Raw genomic sequence first — 21940 nt, forward strand, 5'->3', positions numbered from 1 at the left:
TCGAGATATTAAAACCTCAGCATTTTTATCAGTTTTATTGCACCTATACTTGAATTTTTGATAAAAATCTAGATACACATCACTATGACCCATTTGTGAATAAAGTACTCAAATTGTTAAAATACTATCTAAAAGGGACATTTAACATCAACATATTCACTCTAGAGTCAGAAGGCAAGAAGTAAATGCTTAATACAGCACAATGTGACCATATAATTTAAGATGCCACTTCAACATAGATTGAAAGGTGCACTGTAGTGTAGTGTAGGATTAAACCAAATAAAAGATACATTTTGTACCGTCCTATTTTTTCAAAGTATAGTATTGCAATGATCAAAAGTCTTAGTGACTACATAATGTTTTCGTTTTGAGAGGAGCCAATGCTATCATTTTGTGAAGTGAATTTAATTGCTATAAGCAGTAATAGATACAGGCCTGGTCATTAATTTATGTCATTTGTCGGGACATCAAGGACAACTGTACTGCACTTCTTTGCCATGAATTTTTAGTGCTTACCTACGACAGTAAACAAGGCCTTGGTTTAATGTCTCATAACTCATCGGCACTTACTGAAAAGGTACAAGACAATAAATCAAATGCAGTGAAGTCTAAAATGTTGTGCTCTATCATATTCAAGTTTTGTTTTAAAATTAAACTTCAACCCACAATCTGACTGAAGATTGCTATCAGTTGACATCGCCAGTAAAGTTTTAAAAGCAATAAATTTCGAAATGAAAGATCAATTTCTATTCCAAGAAACTTCATATTTCAATGCAAAGAAAAAGGCAGTTTCTTACCTGCACTGCCACATTCTGTTTTCGAGCATGTTCCAGGTTCTTGTCCTGATTATTTTTCTTTGGTTCAGTCTTCCTTTTATTGCTCTCTCTTTTTACATCCATTTTGTTTGCAATATCATTTCCTTTGTTATAGTCCCATCTTTCTTTCATGCCTTCTTTCTGATGATGATTCCGATTCTGTTCGCGTGGTTTAATATTCTCCTTGAAGGTAACCAGTTTCTCTCCACTTTCGGAACTGTTACTCTGAGTCTTGCCTGAAGACAAGACAGACTTTAAACCTTGACCAATCTCAACACTAGTTGGTTCTGAAAAGGGAGGCTCCAGTAAAATCAGGCTGTCCTTTGTTTCAGATGACTCTTCATTAGCCAATTCCGGGATGTCAGTTACGAACACTAGTTTACCTTCTTCATTTCTGCTCTGGATAAGTCTGGGAAATTAACAACTCGTGAGAAAATATGCACACATAACATGCTATAACGGAATCAAACAGGTTAAATTATAATGGTTTGCATTCACAACATTGGATTCCATTTGGTATAGTAAATCAAAGAATAATATAAATATGTTTAGAATGATGAGGTGACTCGGTAAGATAGATGAAGAGGAATTGGCTCCTCTGATAGGAGAGTCCAGAATAAAGGTGACCATATAATAAAAATTCAGGGGCAATATTAGAAATCACATTCCATAGATTCCTGGTTGCTGTCCCATTTTTTTCCTTCAGTAAGCTAGACAAACTTTAAATACTTCTATTCTGATCTCAATATGAAACTTATATATTAGTGATAAAACACATTGCCCCTTCCCCTTTTAGAGCAACAAAAAAGCAGATTTAAAATGTGCTAGCCTGTTGATGCTTGGAATCTGGATTAAAGGGCATTGAAGTTATATAAGGGCCAGAAAGGAAAGTAGAAATTACATTAATGATCAAATGAGGCATTATCGCACTGAAAACCAGAGAAGGTTTAAGAGAGCTCTATTGGCTGTTACTGCTCATTCTTCAAAATAAGGTATGTGAAGATCCGAAACATTCATTCCCAAAATAAAAGTCGCATATATTTGAAAAATTAAAAACTGCGACAAATAGATTTTTATTTTGCAAGGATATTATGAATTAAGCTAAGTATGCAGATGGAGTTGAGATACAAATCGACTATAGCCTGATTATTTGAAAATATTTTTTTTTTAGGGCTGAGGGACTTAACCTACCCAGGGGGATCTTATTGAAACATATAAAATTATAAAAGGACTGGACAAGCTAAGTGCCGGAAAAATGTTCCCAATGTTGGGCGAGTCCAGAACCAGGGGCCAGTGTTAGAATAAAGGGGCGGCCATTTAAGACTGAGATGAGAAAAAACGTTTTCACCCAGAGAGTTGTGAATTTGAGGAATTCCTTGCCACAGAGGGCAGTGGAGGTCAAATCACTGAATGGATTTAAGCAAGAGTTAGATAGAGCTCTAGGGGATAGTGGAATCAAGGGATATGGGGAGAAGGCAGGCACGGGTTATTGATTGAGGACGATCAGCCATGATCACAATGAATGGCGGTGCTGGCTCAAAGGGTCGAATGGCCTCCTCCTGCACCTATTTTCTATGTTTAATATATGTCTTATTTATAAACTTAATTGCATTGAATAAATCCATTGAAGCCGTAAATCAATCTCCTTAATAAATCTTCAACCTATATGTTTGAAACACATTTATGGAATTTTAGAAATGTGATTTCCCTGGATTTCAGCATTATATATATTTTAAGTGAAACCCAGCGTATCTATACAACACTTAGAACTTAAATGTACTAAACAGAAACTTCTGGAAGCACAGAGGATGTCAAAAAGCATCTGTAAGGAGATTAAATCAACATTTCAGGTCAAGGCCCCTTTATCAGAAGTGGGCACGTGAAAAACCAAACATGCTTTAATTTGCAGAAAGGGGCAGTGGTGGCAAGAACTGTGGGTGTGTGAGATAGAGAGTACCCGGTAGTTAATATGGTTGTGATAGCCATAATCTTAAAAACCAGCAGATATTGTGTCATCTGCCCCCCCCCCCCCCCCCCCCCCAATTTAACAGTTTTAACCTCACCCCACAGTTGTAGTTATACCTCTGTTTCAATCAGATTTTGTTTCTTGTCTCTGACCGATTATTATATGAAGTTATGGCAATGTTGGTCGGCACCCAGCATTCTACATGTTTTCTTCACCACTCCTCCTCTGTGCAATTTAAAATACACTTTATATTCCCCTCATTCTTCAAATTCCGAAGAAGAATCCACAACCTGAAAAGTTGACTTTCTCTCTGCATGGAAGCTGCTTGACCTGCTGAGTGTTTCTGCCATTTTCTGCTTCCGTTTCAAATTTCCAGCATCTGCAGTTTTGTCCTCCAATTGTTAAATGCACTCGTGATATTTACCTTATCTTTAAATGTTTATATTTTAGTTCCCTGCACAAGATTAGATAATGATTGAGCCAAATTATTCCCCATGATGTCTAATGTCTAAATTTTTTTTAATCAATTCTTCAATATTAAGGCCAGATGGGCGAAAGCTATTTTGAAAGCTGTCCACGCCCAGATTCTGCTCAAATCTGGAATACACCAAACATTTTTTGTGGAAAAAAGGTAGAGATGGTAAATAACAAGAGAACCTTGTTATTTCCTTTGAGGAAAGTGCCCCAAATAACCTGTCCAGAGAATATTAGGTAATCTTATATAGCTTTTTACATTTGCAATTCTGTGCAGAGATTGCAATGCGTCGATACCACACAATTTAAGGAACATAAATTTAATTTTAGGCACAAACTAAACGTTTTCAAACATATAAATACTCCAACCTACAATTATAATGTAATTAGTTACTGTATAAGCTTTTACTGCTTGGCCATTGCAACAAATTACAGTGGCATAATACATTATCAAAATTTGCCAATTTCCTCACCCTCCTTTCCTACTGATGCTGATGGATTTCTGAGGTGTAAATCCATCTTCCTTTAATTGCACAATTTATTTTAAACTTTTTCCAAAAATACTAAAATACACTTTAACTGCAACAAGGCCAATACTGTTCCATATTACATATAATTGCTGTAGAACATTAAACTTAAACCAGCAGCCAATTATTAATACTGCAATGGCAGCAGATAGCTCAATGCAAGTCAGAGATCAAACTAAGAACCCTTCTAGTTTGGAAGGCTCAGACACCATTGGATAAACTTGCTGAGTCATCAGAGAGCAGTCATTGTTTTGTTTTGTTTTTTGGAAAATTCTAAGATGAAATTAAAAGTTAAAATGAAAATGATTCAAATTATCTTTCCTTGGCTAAAGCTACTGTCAGCCAAATGTAATTTGTTCATATAAATCGTGATTTTAAACCCTAATTTCAGTGACAATATACCTGGAATGATTTTCTGCTATCCACTTTCCCAAAGCAAGCAATCGCTGATGGCGTGTCCTTAGTTGCTGCCCTTCCTTGTCTCCCACTATTCCTTGGTGCCCGCTCGAGAAATCCAGATTTCTTTACAAGAATGAAATACATCAACGTATAGAGCATTTTGAACAGATTATTATACAGAACAGAAACAATGGTAAAAGTAAAAAAAAGACATTCTTGGATTATTAAAATTAAACATCCTTGGATTATTAAAACTTAAATTTCAATAAATAGACCTGAAGAAAGCTTCAGTGAAAGAAAAACATTGTGGAGGAAAGCCCATAAAAGTCGTGCAAGGAAACAAGATGGGCATATCTTGCCTAATTTTTAAAGATCCTATTTTAAGACTTCTCTGCTGCTAACCCTCTTCAAAGTCAGAAAAGCATCACAGCACAGAGCACAATCATCTCAAAACAATGAAGTACATAGAGTTTAAGGAAGAGTTGTGCAAATTACATTCAATAATGCAACCTCCAAGGGCGGCTGGAAGGGAGAAGGAATCACTGAAACTAGCTTCAAGACTTCGATCCGAACATAAGAAAACTGAAAATATAATTAGAAGGCATTTGCTAATGCTCTGAACACGAATTTAAAAGCAAAAGTGACAACATAAGAAACCAATTGGAAGTAGGAGACAGTGTGAATTAAAAGGAAATATTTTGTGATTGGCAGCTGCAACAACTAGTGTTCCAAAGGGACATTAATAATGGTTGATGGAAAAGATGTGTTTATTTAAATTATGAGATAATGTTAAAATAAGAAGGATAAAATAAATGGATTCAGTAGAAGCAGAATAACAGAACAATTACAATGCTGGGAGCTGGAAGTTAATTTGAGGTCATCACTCTGGAAACAAGAAAGACAAATCAAGATAGTTTCAAAAGAGCTGGAAATTAGAAAACTGCATGAAGTCACACGTATATCTAGGCACACGTATTGGAAATCTAGATCACAGGTATAAGACATTATTACGAAGATCCACAGAACATTACTTTCTATTTCAATTTCAGTTGCCATAAAATTTGTCATTTATAAAGAGCTTTGATTAGTTTGCACATAAATTATTTAGCTTAGTTCTGATCACTGAACTAAGCAAGCTTTGATTTCAACACAGTTAAATTAACGCATTGCATACACTTGGGTTTTATCTCCTTGTTTAAAACATGAGTGTGATCTAATTAAGGCATTTCAAACAATACAAGAATCCAATAATATAGCAATACCCTCTTGTGGGAAAAGAAATTAAAGATTAAATGCCATATAGGAAGCAGTATTGCAAATAGCAAATGGAAATGCATAATTCCATCCTCCAAAAGATTCTGATTGCCATTTTATCCGGCAAGATAATTAAGTATAAGGTCAGAAGAATATTGTTGAGATAAGGGTCAACTGTAACTTAATAAATGAAAAATGTTTGAATAATTGAATAGGTTACTTCAGTTCTTAAACTCATGGGAGGGAGCAGAATTACTTTGTGTTGTTTCAAACTAATGCCCATCTCCAAATATGGATTCATTAATTCTGTCAAATCAGATACCTCTGATACCATTACAATTATAAGTATTCTTTCACTTGTCACAAGAAATTATCTTGCCCTTTTAGTTAGCAAAATACATCTTGTCCATTTTTACCTGTGTGCATCTAAATGAAGCTTATAAAACCTATTTTCTTCTTGCTGAATACTAATCTACAGTTGGCAACAAATTAACGCAAGTACAGCTCTGTAATATGTGGATTACATGCAATAAAATCTGACCCATATTTATTTCATTACTCTTATATGTTAAAGGACTGATCCACTGTTAAAACTGGCAGAAGACAGGATGGACAAGACGGGAAAGCCAGGACTAAGCACCCATGCTCCTTTCTGTAAAGTGAATAAAATAGTTTTAATGCTGCTTTCAATAATTTGTGTTACGAGAATGAAAGGAACTGGTTTGATGCAACAATTAGTAAAAATACAATAAACTGGAACCCTCATGAGTTTGGCAAAAGAATGGCAAATTTTCCAGATTACAGGGGATTATTCCGATTAATATCAAAGGGCACTGTTAATTCCCATTTTCTTTTCCATAGCTGCTATACACCTAGATAATATATTTTATCAGCAAACCAGCCAAAGTTAATGAAACAAAACAAAATCTGATGTTACTAAGTGGTGTGAGCAGGGCCCCTAGTGAGTTAATAAGGACTGTGACAAGGGAGTCACTGGTAAATTCATAAATATCATGAGAATAGGTCCCCTGAGTTTAGAAGGAATGCTGGATTACGACATCAGTTTAAAGGGAGCACAGTGAGCCAGATGCTGAATTAATGGGAAGACAGAGCATGTAAACCAGCATCTGCAGTTTCTTGTTACTACATTAATGGAATCCATGAACAATAGGTTTGTGAATTGTAAGACTTTTATTTTATAAAGCAAAGCATGGGGAGTATGACTAGGGTGCAGGTGGTCCTTGATTTTGTTGGCTACCTTCCTGAGGCAGTGTGAAATGTACGTGGATTCTCCGGAGGGATTGGGGGTGCAGAGGGAGGTAGCTTTGCGCGATGCGTTGTGTTCACCACTTTTTTTGTGGTCTTGGTCAGAGAAGTTGCCATACCAAGCTGTGATGTGTCCCTATTGGATGCCTTCAATAGTGCATTGATAAAAAATGGCAAGATTCTTTGGAAACATGCCAATTTTCCTTAGACTTCTAAGGAAGTAAAGGCGTTGATGTGTTTTATTGGCCATAGCATCGATGTGGTTGGACTAGAACAAACTGTCGGTGATATTTACACCACGGAACTGGATGCTCTCAAATATCACTTCAACATCATTGACTCCAATTGGGGCGGGTATTGCAACCGCATTCTGAAGTTGACAACCTGCTCCTTAGTTTTGCCGACAGTTAGGCAGAGGTTGTTGCCTTGACATCAGGCTATTAACCTCCCTATCTCCTTCCTGTGTTCTATCTCATCATTGTTTAAGAGACCACTCATTTTGATGGTATCATCTACAAACTTGTAAATGTAGTTTGAGCAGAATTTGGACGCACAATTGTGAGCGTACAGGAAGTATAGCAATGGCTGAAATAGCTGCCTTACAGGACATTGGTGTTGGCAATGATTGTGACGGATGTGCTGCTGTCTATCCTTAGTTTATTATTTAATATGTACCGAGGTACAGTGAAAAGCTTTTTTATTGTGTTCTCTTATCAATGAAAAAACTATACATGATTACAATCAAGCAGTCCACAGTGTACAGATACAGGATAAAGGGTATATCATTTAGTGCAAGATAAAGCCCGATACAAGATAATTCAAAGGTTTCCAATGAGGTAGATGGAAGGTCAGGACTGTGTTCTAGCTGGTGAGAGCACAGTTCAGTTGCCTGATAATAGTTGGGAAGAAACTGTCCCTGAATCTGGAGGTTTGCGTTTTCAAACTTCTGTAATAGACACAAAATACTGGAGTAACTCAGCAGGACAGGCAGTATCGCTGGATAGAAGGAATGGGTGACGTTTTGGGTTGAGACACTTTTTCAAACAGTCAGGGGAGAGGGAAACAAGAGATATGGAAGGGTAAGGTGTCAAAAACAAGAGATCAATGGGGACAAAGCTCAAGGAACATGTAGAATAGATTGTTAGCTAGGGGGAAATGATAACGAGGCATACGATGTAAACATTTAATCAGGCAGACAGTCAGACTGGTCAGAGAACTAGGATAGGGAGGCATGGAGAGAGAGGGAAAGCAAGGGATACGAAGTTAGAGAAATCAATCCCTCTTGCCTGATGGGAGAGGGGAGAAGAGAGAGTAACCTGGGTGAGACTGGTCCTTGATTATGCTGGTGGCTTGTCAAGGTAGCAAGTGTAAATGGAGTCCATGTAAGGCAGGTTAGTTTGCGTGATGGTCTGGGTTACATCCACAATTCTGCAATTTCTTGCAGTCTTGGGTGGATCTGTTCCTAAACCATGCTGTGATGCATCCCGATAAAATGCTTTCTATGGCACACCTGTAGATGTTGGTGAGGATTGTTTGGGACATGCCAAACTTCCTAAATCTTCTAAGGAAGTAGAGGCTTCGATGCGCTTTCTTGATCTTACTGATGCTGCCTATGGGTGAGGAAGTCAAGTATCCAGTTGCAGAAGTGAGTGTTACGTCCTAGGTCCAGGATTTGGAGATGAATTCAGTGAGTTACGATATAATGTTGAAGGCAGAGCACAATAAATAGGAATGTCATTGTTAGCCATTTTCCAGGGATGGGTGCAAGGTCAGGGAGATGGCATCTGCCGAGGACCTGTTGCAACGCAGGAGAATTTTAGTGAATCAAGGCTGTCTAGAAACTGGAGTTGATGTGTGCATGGCCAGCCTGTCCAAGCACTTCATGATGGTGGATGTCATTCACTGATCAGTAATCATTAAGGTACATAAGCAGCAGCTGTCCTATGGTGACTCCTTTGCTAAGATGTCAGTAAAAGGACTTGTCAAAATAACACTTCATATGACTGCACTGACAGAATAATCCACAGCGAATGTCTACATTATGAGTTTTGATTTTTTTTTTTTCTAAAGGGTGGATAAAATTAAAAAAAGGAAAGTGAAGTGCAAAGAGGGGAGTCTAAACAGTAGTGTTTAGGTAACAAAGTACGACAAACAATAACAGACCAAAGGGAAAAGATGAACTGCTTACGGATCAAAGCAGAGGCACAAAGACCTGATGAGGCAAGATTATACCTGATAGGGACAGGCAAGCCCATGTATGAATTTAAACAAGTGCAAAAGTTTTGAACTGAAGCTTTGGGATCTACAAATTAATTTATATCTGCAAGGATCAGATTAATGAGCAGGATTGGAGGTGCAATCACATATTATCAACTAGGTACTAGGTGAATTGAGGTTTACAATATGCAGAGAATTGAGGATACCCAAGAAACCTCTACAATAATTAAATGTGGAGTTAATGAAGGCATGATTAGGTCTCAGTACCTCACGTGGGATAAGGTACAGATGGAGGCAGGTAATGGTGCAGAGATATAGCATTTATCTGTAAACAGGAGAGTATAAAATAAGCTTGAAAGATTAAATACAATCTTTTGGGTTTTTGAGCTTTAAAATCAAGAGACATAAATGCACTGTTGTGGGGAGAGTTTAATGTACAGTGCCCCCCCATAAAGGGACACAGACCCATCATTTGTTTATTTGCCTCTGTACTCCATAATTTGAGATTTGTAATAGAGAAAAAAAATCACATGTGGTTAAATTGTACATTGTCAGATTTTGATAAAGGCCATTTTTATACATTTTGGTTTCACCATGTGGAAATTACAACTGTGTTTATACATCGACCCCCATTTCAGGACACCATAATGTTTGGGACATAGCAGTGCCATGTGAATATTTAGTATTTTGTTGCATATACTTTGCATGTAACTGCTTGAAGTCTGCGATTCATGGATATCACCAGCTGGGTGTCTTCTCTGTTGATGCTCTGCCAGGCCTGTATTGCAGCCATCTTTTAGCTTATGCTTGTTTTGAGAGCTAGTCCCCTTCAGTTTTCTCTTCAGCATATAAAAGGCATGCTCAATTGGGTTCAGATCGGGTGATTGACTTAGCCACTCAAGAATTTATCATTTTTTAGCATTGAAAAACTCCTTAGTTGCTTTAGCAGTTTGTTTGGGATCATTGGCTTGCTGTAGAATGAACCGCCAGCCAATGAGTTTTGAGGCATTTGATTGAACTTGAGCAGATAGGATGTGTCTATACACTTCAGAATTTATTATGCTACCACCATCAGCAGTTGTATCATCAATGAAGATAAGTGAGCCTATATCTTCAGCAGCCATACATTCCCAGGCCATAACACCCCCACCACCATGTTTCATAGATGAGGTGGTATGCTTTGGATCTTGGGCAGTTCCTTCTCTCCTCCATACATTGCTCTTGCCATCACTCTGATATAAGTTAATCTTCATCTCATCTGTCCACAAGACCTTTTTCCAGAAGTGTGGTTACTCTTTTAAGCACTTCTTGAAAAACTGTAACCCGGCCATCCTATTTTTGCTGCTAACGAGTGGTTTGCATCTTGCAGTGTAGCCTCTGTATTTCTGTTCATGAAGTCTTCTGTGGACAGTGGTCATTGACAAATCCACACCTGAAGTATGTGTCTGATCTGTCGGACAGGTGTTTGGGTTTTTTTTTCTTTATTATAGAGAGAATTCTTCTGTCATCAGCTGTGGAGGTCTTCCTTGGCCTGTCAGTCCCTTTGCGACTAGTAAGCTCACCAGTTCAATTCAATTCAACTTTATTGTCACTGCACAGATACAAGTATGGGAACAACGAAATGCAGTTTAGCGTCAGTCCGTAGTAATAGTGCAATATAGAAATAAAAAATACAGAATAAGCAAACAATGTGGACGGAGAGACTGGAGAAATCTATCGGCGGGACTCCGAGTTCAGCAATGTGATAGTGTTGTTGTAGAAGCTGTTCCTCATCCTACTAGTACGAGACCTGAGGCTCCTGTACCACCTCCCTGATGGGAGGAGGGCAAACCGTCCATGGTTAGGGTGGGAGGGGTCTTTGATGATCTTCCCGGCCCGTCTCAGACACCGTTTTCGGTGGAGGGCATCCATGGCAGGGCACGGGGCACCGATGATGTACTGAGCGGTTTTCACCACCCGTTGTAGTGCCTTCCTGTCCGCTACGGTGCAACTGCTGTACCATACCGTGAAGCAGGCGGTCAGGATGCTTTCGATGGTACAGCGGTAAAAGTTGGTCAGGATCTGGGGGGACAGGCGAGCTTTCTTGAGCCTCCTCAGGAAGTAAAGACGCTGCTGCGCCTTTTTGATCAGCTTGGAGGTGTTGAGGGACCAGGACAGATCCTCCGAGATGTGTACCCCGAGGAATTTGTAGTTGGAGACGCGCTCCACCTCAGTCCCGTTTATATGGATGGGGGTATGTCTGCCCCCTCTGTTCTTCCTGAAGTCAACAATAATTTCCTTCGTCTTCTTGGAGCTCTCTTTCTTCTTAATAATGTTCCAATCAGTTGATTTTGGTAACCCTAAGGTTTGGCTGATATCTCTATAACAGTTTTATTCTTGTTTCTCAGTCTTATAATGGCTTCTTTGACTGTCATTGGCACAACTTTGGTCCTCAAGTTGATAAACAGCAATAAAGGTTTCCATAGGCGATGGAAAGACAGGAGGAAAGACTAGGCGCTGAGAGCTCTCTTATACCTGTATTAAAGGAGGCAATTAAACACACCTGAGCAATTACAAACGCCTGAGAAGCCATGTGTCGCAAACATTATGGTGCCCTGAAATGGGGGGGGGGGGGGAGACGACTATGTATAAACACTGCTGTAATTTCTACATGGTGAAACCAAAATGTATAAAAATCGACAATGTGCACTTTAATCACGTGTGCTTTTTTTCTATTATAATCTCAAATAAATAAATGATGTGCCAAACATTATGGAGGGCACTGTAGTTAGATAATCAAAATATATAGAAACTTTACATAGTGCATATGTGGCCAAACAATCTAATAATAGCTTAGGGCAACTGTCATAAGTCAGTTGCAGACAATTCTCTTCTACAAAACTAAATAAATTAGTAAAAAAATGAAACATAGGATTTTTTAACTTTTGCTGGATAATTTGTCCCAGAGGGCTGCGACATGCTCAAAAACTGGAAAAACATCAATATGCAAAATACTTCAATTATTACAAATTCTACACTGTTCCTTGCTTAAGTTAGTTTGGGAATGAAGTACATCTTGGTGCACAAAACGTATAATACTTGGATCACATGAATTCAAGACTGGCGAGGTAGGCCCAGAATAAAGTATTTGCTGAGAAAGTAAAGTTCATTATTTAAACATCTGGAGAATTAAAAACTAAGGTAATCTAACACTTGGAAAATGTTACTGTAAACAATATGGGGAGCACAGCTGTTTATAAGAGTATATAAAAAAATAAGAATATTCAAAACGTATGGGAAAAATAACAGAATTGCAATTGGACTTTCAGAGAGACAAAGAGTGGAACTATATTCTGCATTGTAAAATTCTATGGTCAGAAGCATCATAGACATTACATTTTCAGTGGAAAATAACAATGCTTTAGTTATGTGCCCCCCAACTCCAAATAATTAATTGAAGCTTTGGGTAAGAATTTCACGGTACTGAATTGGCACATTGGAATCCCGATGGGTTAAAGTGCTATTTCTAATTCTTCTGTCTATTCTATAAATACAATAAACAAATAAATAAATAAATAAATAAAATAGATAGATAAAGACGAATCTGGTCAATACAAATTAGATTTCCTTCATAAGTTTCAAATATCGGTTATGTGCAAGTCATTATTTGATTTTCATTTTTCAAATTGTTTTACCTTAGTGAAGGTCTGAGAGCAAGAAATCCCTGCAATTCAAATTCTTCAGGAAGAGGGGTAGCTGAGGGGGGAAAATAAATAATAATCAGAATTTAATTATAGTTAATTATTTAATTTTAGAAAATGTTTGACATAGTAATTACTTCTTCCTTTACATACTTGCCAAATTATCTAAGTCCTAGCTATTTTTCCCCACACACGACTATAATTTCTCTTCTCCAACCTGGTCCCACAGATTCAAAATTACATGCTTTCACCCAGTTCGGTAGGTACTTAAATTATTGATCATGTGCTATCCACAAATCTACTGGGGCAGTAGGTCCCAGATAGGCTTGTCGATTGGATAGTTTCGGAGGTGGTATGTTCTTCCATTATTTGTGCTAGCTTCGGTCTGCTCTGACACATGACAAGAATAAGAATGTGAATAATCTTACAGAAACATACAAGATCTTTTGAGAACATGACAGGGTAGATGCTGCAGTGCTTCAACTAATGAGGAAGTCTTGAGCGAGGGCACATTGTTACAAAGAAAGAGTCATTTAAAATGTAGGTATGTAGGAGCTACTGCTCGCAGAGGCTGGTGATTATTCATAATTCCCCACCTTAGTTGGTTGTGGAGGCTAGATTAAGAGAGACATTTGAGATAGACATTTTATTGTAAGACTGGCAAATTGAGAGCTTTCAGAAATGGCAGAGAGGACGAGCAAAGGGTTGAAGCGTATTGCCCATGAGCATAGCGAATGGCGGGGCAAGCTTTAGATCCTTGCCATCTCTTTTATTTTGAACAGTTATCAGCCAGAAGTCAGTTGCATGTATTTAAGAAAGTTTTAAGCAAATTATAGGATTATGTCAGAGATGTGGAGAAAGGGTCTGTCCATGGACCCAACTGAATGTAATTAGGGCCTCAGAGCTGGAGATTTTAGCTTAGGAAAGGATGCTTAAGAAGACACAAAATTCTGGAGTAATAGCCGGTCAGGCAGTATCTCTGGAGAACGTGGCTGGGTGGCGTTTTGGATTGGGACTCTTCTTGGTCTTCTTGGGGCTTTCTGAAGATTGTCTAACTGGCAGTTGTCAAGTTTAGACTTTTAATCATTTGCCATTTCAAACCATCCACCACCAACCATTTGCTGTGCTTTATTTCAAACCATCCACCACCAACCATTTGCTGTGCTTTATTTCAACCAACCACCAGCAACCATTTGCTGTGCTTTATTTCAAACCAACCACATTTTCATTTTACAACCACATTAAGGGCACTCAAGGTCAGTAAAATCACACTCTGTTTAGTAGACACGTGTTCAGTGTTATTCATAGCTCAGACTGAGAGACGTGACCCTCTCGCCCCCCCCATCTTTCAGAGACTGACTGAGAAACTCAATGCTTCCGGGTTTTATAGACCCTCCGGAAGGGGCGTGGCCTTCAGGAGAGAGAATCTCAACATTTTCTAAACACTAATAACTCTTTTATTTTTAATCGATGGGAAAAATCCTTGTCCTGCACAGCGGAGGGGGACTCTGAGTAAGATGGCCAAAAATCACAGCCGTAAATGCCAACGTTTTTTTCTAAAATAAATTTACAGAACAACAGGAAGTGGTCAAGATCAGACTTTTAGTAATATAGATTACCAAAGGGATTTTTTAGAACAAACAGCTAAAGGGTAACAGAGTGTAGCTCAATATTTAGAGTGCATGTAATATTTTTCCCAGAAATAATTGCTCACAAACAAAACCGCAGACTATGCAATCAATTTTAAATGAATTGATAATTATTGATAATTTTACCATCAACAAACATTCTTACCATTAAAACAGGACAAATCATCTTCCTGTGGATGAAAACTGTTCAGCAACGATACAATCCAGGGCCAAATGCTGAGGGAAGAGGAAAATAAATAAAGTATGAGAAATTTCAATTCTGGCACTGAACATCTTTTTGCAGAAATAACTGATGGTTCAGCAGTGATGATATCTTCCTGACTAGTGTGGGCTCGAGAAAGACCAAGTAAAGAATTCAAAGGGGAAGTAGAAGTCATCAAACTCATCAATTGTTGACTATCAATGCTGAATGCCTTAGTGACCCTGTGTAAGCAGCAAACACTGCCAGGTGTCAGACAGATAACAGTACAGTAGGATAAGATGTCTGATAAGAGTACAGTAGGATAATGGTTTATGCGGCTGCTCACACCTTATTTTCAGAAGGCTCATAAGGCGAGTCACATGAGGCTGCTAAACAGGATAGGAGGCCATGGTATTAGAATTAAGGTACCAGAAGATTGTCTAACTGGCAGACGGCAAAGAATGGGAATAAAGGGGGTCTCTTCTGGTTGGCTGCTGGTGACTAGTGGCTAATATACGAGGAGCATTTGAAGACTCAGGGCCTGTACTTGCTGGAGTTTAGATAATGAAGGATCTCATTGCAACCTGCCGGATAATGAAAGGACTAGATGGAGTGGATTTGGAAAAGATGTTTCCAGTAACGGGATAGTCTAGAATCAGAGTGTAAAAGCCTCAGAATAAAAAGGCACACCTTCAGAATGGAGATGAATTTCTTTAGCCAGTAGGTGGTAAACCTGTGGAATTTACTGCCACAGATGCTTGTGAAGGCCAAGTCATTGGGCATTTTTAAAACAGAGTATAATAGATTCTTCATTAGTAAGGGTGTCAAAGGTTATGGGGAGAAGGCAGGATTATGGGGTTCAAAAGAAAATAGATCAGTCATGATTAAATGGCGGAGTAGACTTGATGGGCTGAATGGCCTAACTTTGCTTCTGCGTCTTATGGTCTTATATGGCAAGGGGCATCATGTGATTAGAAAAGTTAATAATGACTGGCTGACTCAGCAAGTTCAAGAAATTACATGTTGACCCAGTAAATGAAAGGTCTATTACCTTTGTTCAACCCATAATTCACTATGTTTTGTGAGCATCCAAATTGTTAGCCATGCTACAGAAGTGACAGAATCTGAATAATTCACTCTCAAATTGCAATAAACTATTTCATCAATTAAATTAGCTGAAATATGGTAAGCAAGTTCAGATATGCTTCTTGTACTTAAATACTAGAAACACTTGCATGATTGACATAATTTAGAGTTGTTTTGGTCCTACTGCAGTTGGACAGGGCCCTTGTGAGACCGCACCTGGAGTATTGTGTGCGATTTTGGTCTCCTAATTTGTGGAAGGACATTATTGATATTGAGGGAGTGCACCGTAGGATGACCAGGTTAATTCCCGGGATGCCGGGACAGACGTATGATGAAGGAATGGGTTGACTGGGTTTGTATTCATTGGAATTTAGAAGGATGAGAGGATATCTTATAGAACCATTTAAAATTCTTAAGTGGATTGGACAGGGTAGATGCCGGAAAAATGTTCCCGATGTTGGGGGAGTCCAGAACCAGGTGTCACAGTTTAAGAATAACGGGTAGGCCATTTAATAGCAATGTCACAAAATTTTGAGATTTAAAAAATCAAGTGTAATTTATCCCATCAGATAAAGCATAAAAATAAGTTTAATTTGACACCTAATTCACTTTCATATCTCAAGTATTTAAAAAGTTATGGCCATTTTCATACTCGGAAATTATCATCTTGTTCCCTATTGATTTTCTATGGACATAACAAAAAAGCTGTGATCGCGTGCTGTCAAAAGGCCATAACCTTCTTAAAAATTAAGAGAACTGAATGAAATTTTCAGATATCATAGATTGAACCATTCTGAAACAAATATAAAATAATCTTTAATGATTTAAAATAAAGTCCATTTTAAATCAGCTTTCCAGTGGGTTCCTGTGAACGCGCTGGTTTAGAACGTTCACATTGCAGTGGATTGGTGCCCTCAAATGCCCAGAAAAACACTGCGGGATATAAAGAGCCCAAAATGAGCTACTCGCTATAGAAAACTTTATATACAGGGTTCTTAACAAGCCCCTTTTAATGTAAAAATAAGGTACATACCTTTAATTGTTTGCTTTATAAAACCCTGGGGCTGCGAGAGGGTCGCGGGTTTAGAGAGTGATTTTTAAACTACTATAACTATTATACAAGGCCATAAAAACTAATAATACCTTTTGCGACGGGGTCTTTCAGCGATTTTTCGTTAATGATTTACTAGGCTGAACATTTTCGATTGCAACAGCCTAGTGAAAATCGCGTTTTAAACCCGCCCCCTCAAAACAGCGGCAAAATCGCGCACACGGGCTGGGGCAGATTCTCAGCCACGCTTCAGGTAGGCTTTGCAACATACCTACATTTAGGACTGAGTTAAGGAAAAACTTTTTCCACCCAGAGAGTTGTGAATCTGTGGAATTCTCTGCCACAGAAGGCAGTGGAGGCCAATTCACTGGATGTGTTCAAGCGAGCTAGATTTAGATGGTGGCTAAGGGAATCAAGGGATATGGGGGAAAAAGCCAGATCATCAGTTAGGATTATCAGTCATGATCATATTGAATGGCCCGCTCCTGCTCCTGCTCATGCTGGCTCAAAGGGCAGAATGGCCCGCTCCTGCACCTATTTTCTATGTTTTTATATACTTTCAAAAATGCACAGAAAGGTAAATTTAACAATTCTATTCATTATGCATGTAAAACTTGCTTAGAAAATTATGCGTCAATGCCTGTTAAAGAAATGTAATATCATTTAAATCCAGTAAACCATCATTATAAGACCATAGAAGGGGGGATGGTGTCCGTTATTGTCCGCTATAACCGAGTAGGGTAATATTATTGTACAAGTAGTAGAAACAAACAACTGTTGTTGCTGGTTGATGCACAAAAGGGCACAAAATGCTGGAGTAGCTCAGCAGGTCAGGCAACGTCTCTGGAGAACATGGACAGGTGGCATTTCAGCTCGAGACTCCTCTTCAGTCTCTGGGTCTAGAACCGACCCTGGAATCCAGGTGAATTGACGGCCCCAGCCTGCTGGGGAGGCGGAGTCAATGTTCGTGGGACAGGCTGCCGGAATGCCGCAAGGGTTGCCGGTGACAGGCACAGCCTGGAAGCGTCTGAGGAAGCTGTGTGGTAGATGGCAGCAGCAGTAGGTACGGCCTAGAAGTGGGCGGGGCAGCCTAGCGAGCCAGCGCTAGAGTGGGGAGCAAGTGGCCGGGAAGGCGGTGTGTGCCGGTTGTGGTGTCTGCAGGTCAGGGTGCTTTAACTGAAATCCATTATAGATGTCCGTTGAAATGCGAGTTTACTGCATTCCACATTTCTGGATCACTTAAAAGATATATTAATCAATGTATTTACTTTGTTAGATCTGAATAAGGAATACTTACTGCTGTCTCTCTTCCAATGCACTCTCCTGAAAGACATTGGGTCTGAGTTTCAGCCAGTCCATTGAAACTTTAACAGCTGGTAGTGGGCATTCACCCAAGGCTTCTTTAAGGTTCTCATCCTGCAGTGCACACTTGCACATGACGCCAAGAAAAGACACTAGAAAATATTAAAATTGCAGCTTTCACAAATGCTTTCCTCTGGCAGTATTTACCCGATTGCATGCTGTATCTTTTAAATTAATCAAACATTTTCAATCACTTCTAAACAGATGCAAGAAATGACTTCAAATTGGTAGAGCATGGTCCAGCTGTTCCATAATCTCTGATAATAAATAAAAAGCTATATACATTTTCTCAATTTTCAGAAGTAAAACCAAGTCAAGAAATCACTTACTGAAGAGACCCAGGAGTTGTGTCCAACACAATAGTTCTTCCTGACTATAGCAATGGTCATCAGGTTCAGTACTGGAGTCGCGCAGATGGTGTAACTCAAACAGATTAATAACTGTGAGGTGAACAAGTTGCTGAGAACTAAATGCCTTTTGAGGAAGAAGTCTCTGAAAATAACCAAATCTAAATCAGAATTATGACTGGTACAAATAACTCCCAAAAATATGAAAAAATAACCAGAGTGATAACCAAAACTCAGCAGGTCATAAAGCATCTCTGGAGAACATGAATAGGTTGTGTTTCGGATCGGGATCCTTCCATAGAAGGATTGTAACAGGAGGGATCAATGTGGAAGAGCAGTGGGGGCAGGACAAAGCTGATGAGTGATAGGTGGATACAGGTGATGGGGGGTTTGATTGGCAGATGGTTGGACAAAAGCTAGAGTTGAAAAGGCAAAAGATGGTGAGATAAGAAAGCACATTGTATTCCACTTTGGATTGCCCCCCCCCCCAACCTTTTTAATCTCCCCTCTTCCGTGTCCCATCTGGATGTGCATCCATTTCCCATTCCTCTGACTTCACATTTCTTGCCAATTCTCTCCTTACCTCAACACCTTATGTGTTTTCATCACTGACTTTTATCCAACCATCTGCCAATCAAAACCACCCTCAGCTGTATCTACTTGCCAGGCTCCATCTCATCCACACCTCTCTTCCACCTTTCCCTCACTACTATAGTCAGTCTGAAGAAGGATCTTAACCAGAAACATTACCAATCTATGTTCTCTGACCTGACCTGCTGAGTTACTCCAGCACTGTCCTTTTTTTGTAAATCAGCAACTGCAGTTGCTTGTGCCCAAAAATAAGTGTTTTCCAAATCACAAAGTAGAGAAATTTGGCACTCAAGGGACCATTGTTTCAAAGAAAAATTATCAAGCAAACTAAATATGAAAATTGAAATCTAGTGCTATAAAAATTACCATATTTCTAGGAAACAAAATCAAAGTATAAAGTACTAAGACAAATAAAATAGTCACAAAACCTTTCTGTATTTAACTCCTGTAAAACATTGAATTGGAACAAAATGTGAGTTTCATATACATAATGGCATATTCAGGATAACTAGCCAATTTTCCGTTTCAGCCAATCCAGAAAGTTGTGAGCATTCAAAACATCAAGTCTTGAGAAGTTTTGGCAGTCTCCAACTTCTCAATCTGTAGATGGCAGGCATCTCCAAGATATAACAATCAGTTTGTATATATTGTATAGAACGGGCAGGTGAGAAGCAGGTCAAACCCACTTTAATTTAGCTAAACCATTTTCTACCTAAATTTTTCAGTCTGAACAAGGCATATTAGATTAAAATACCATGCCCCTTCCTCAAGTTTTTAAATGGGCCATTGGTAATTTTCCAATTTGCAAATATTTTAAACTCAATATACAATTTCATGACTTGGATTGTCAAAAAGGGCAACAAAAGGAGCAATAAAATATAAATCAATATCTGAACCGTGATTTTATGTTTAAGTGATGTAAAAATTAACATCCATTGCTAAAGTACAACTTTGTCCTACCTTGAATTGGTCTTCCAGCTTTTCTCTCAGCATACACAACTTCTCTAAACTTTTAGCCAAATATACATGGCCATGGAATTTAATAAAAGCCTTTATGAAGTCAGAAACATTCCACTTAGTCTTCACATCATCACGGCTAGATAACAAAATAAAAATCAAACTGTTTGTCTACATTCTTGAGGAATACAACCAAAAGCATACAATTTATTGACACCTTAAGTAAAGTGAATATATACAGACATACCAACAAATAAATCCTATTAGTAACTTCTAGTCCCCAGAATGCCTACAAATCTACTTATGAGAAATAATGGAAGATTAGATATTTTAGATAGATTAGATAGCAACTGAATTGAAATTACCCAGAATTGACTTGGCATGCATACACTTGAATGCTTTAATAATTACTGACCAAAAGATCGACAACGAAAAGTACAAAAAATGTTCAAGATTTGTTTTTCCTTTTCTTTTGTCGCTCCCAACCCTCTTAACAACCTAATCTTTATTTATTTTGTGTTTGGCACTTGATTTGGCATTGAATTTCACTATACTGACTTCATAGATTGGACTCTGCACTTGTCATTAATAATCCTTTACTCATTGGTTATGGACACACACCATAGTTGTCCTGTCCCATGTGTCCAATAGAGGGAGCCACGACACTTGATCTTTTACTTACAGTGATTAAGTATGAAAGGTATTGGAAATGAAGCTAAGTAAAATCTAATAAACTACATGCATTATTTTCCATTTGCAGTAAACTGTGCTGCTTCTGGAAGCAAATTTGCTTACCTTTCCAAAGCCTTAGAAAGCGCTTTTTGCAGATTAGTAGAAGCAGCTGGGAATGGAAATTTGACAGCAATACTTCTGCAGTAGTAGAAAATGGTAGTAAGATGATCGCCTTTAGAGGAAGCCAGAATTGCCAACTGATTGTATGGTTGACCTGAAAAAGTGATAAATTGCCATTTTAAATGTATCATTGAAATTCATCCATAGATTGCATTTAGGTTATTAACTTCAAATCCTATTTCTAATTTCAAATTGGAAGGATCACTACTTACTTCAGAAAAAATGTTTTACTGAAGGCATCATTTTTATTCTATCCATTTCTTTACAATTATTCAACTCAATCTCACATCTATTGGCACTCTTGCTCTTTAACCATTTCTCTTTTGGTAGACAATTATTTATTACTGATTGGGGATGATAGGCCATGATCACATTGAATGGCGGTGTTGGCATGAAGGGCCGAATGGCCTACTCCTGCACCTATTGTCTTCGATCCTGACTAAGGATGCTGTCTATACGGGGTTTATACATTCTCCCCGTGACCATGTGGATTTCCCCCGGAGGCTCTGGTTTCCCCCCATGCTCCAAAGGTTTGTAGATTAATTAGCCAGTAAAAATTGCAAATTGTCCTTAGTGTGTAGGATAGTGCTAGTGCATGGGGATCGCTGGTCGGTGCGGACTTGGTGGGCCGAGGTGCCTGTTTACAAGCTGCATCTCTAAACTGAACTAAACTATTAGTAAATAATCAACAAGCTATGTGTTGGATACGTCAAGCAAACAGAAAATCTTAAAAAAGACATCAGGCTTGTCAGTATTGCCAGAACATCAACAATGAAGATAAAAATCTATATCTTAAACACCAATTTATCTAATGTCCTCTGGTAAGATGAACGACTGAGTTTACAACCATTTGAGTTTAATGCTGCATTTGAAATAGGTAATATTACAGATTTAATTAACTTATCACCTATATTGACAAGAATGGACAGGAATAATCACATGGTTGTGATTGTTATCCTGCTTTTTTCAATGGGTGATTTCTTTCTGCTTCATTATAGATAATGCCTGGATCTAAGAAGTGACCATTTGCATACATTACAACAAACCATTGCAGCTGACATCCAGTTAGCCAATGGCTCAATGTGGGAGCATTCAAAGATAGCACTGTAATTTGGCAGGTTACAATACTACAGATAATAATCAATTAAATTAACAGTGGGACTGTAAATGTTTAATTCTTTGGTCATTCATTTCTATTCTGAGCCCAAGGTGTTGCTTTGCTGCAGGATGCTGCCTCACAAGTGGTATCTAAACATTTCACACGAC

At 38.5% G+C, this 21940-nt stretch overlaps 1 protein-coding gene across 4 annotated transcripts in view; it reads right to left on the reverse strand.

Annotated features, from left to right (window-relative positions):
- Positions 1 to 21940, reverse strand: part of smg7 (SMG7 nonsense mediated mRNA decay factor) — a 106822-nt gene that overhangs the window by 31616 nt on the left and 53266 nt on the right. For 3 of the 4 annotated variants that reach the window (XM_055642141.1, XM_055642139.1, XM_055642138.1), the window contains exons 7-14: positions 20618 to 20768; positions 19826 to 19961; positions 18257 to 18419; positions 17863 to 18019; positions 14393 to 14463; positions 12593 to 12653; positions 4185 to 4304; positions 798 to 1224 (exon numbers count right to left, since the gene is read on the reverse strand). In XM_055642141.1, coding sequence (XP_055498116.1) covers positions 798 to 1224; positions 4185 to 4304; positions 12593 to 12653; positions 14393 to 14463; positions 17863 to 18019; positions 18257 to 18419; positions 19826 to 19961; positions 20618 to 20768 — 1286 coding nt within the window. The remainder of the gene's footprint in view (positions 1 to 797; positions 1225 to 4184; positions 4305 to 12592; positions 12654 to 14392; positions 14464 to 17862; positions 18020 to 18256; positions 18420 to 19825; positions 19962 to 20617; positions 20769 to 21940) is intronic. The other variant, XM_055642140.1, reaches the window with a different exon arrangement.

Source organism: Leucoraja erinacea, chromosome 10 (assembly GCF_028641065.1).
Source record: "Leucoraja erinacea ecotype New England chromosome 10, Leri_hhj_1, whole genome shotgun sequence".
NCBI lineage: Eukaryota > Metazoa > Chordata > Chondrichthyes > Rajiformes > Rajidae > Leucoraja > Leucoraja erinaceus.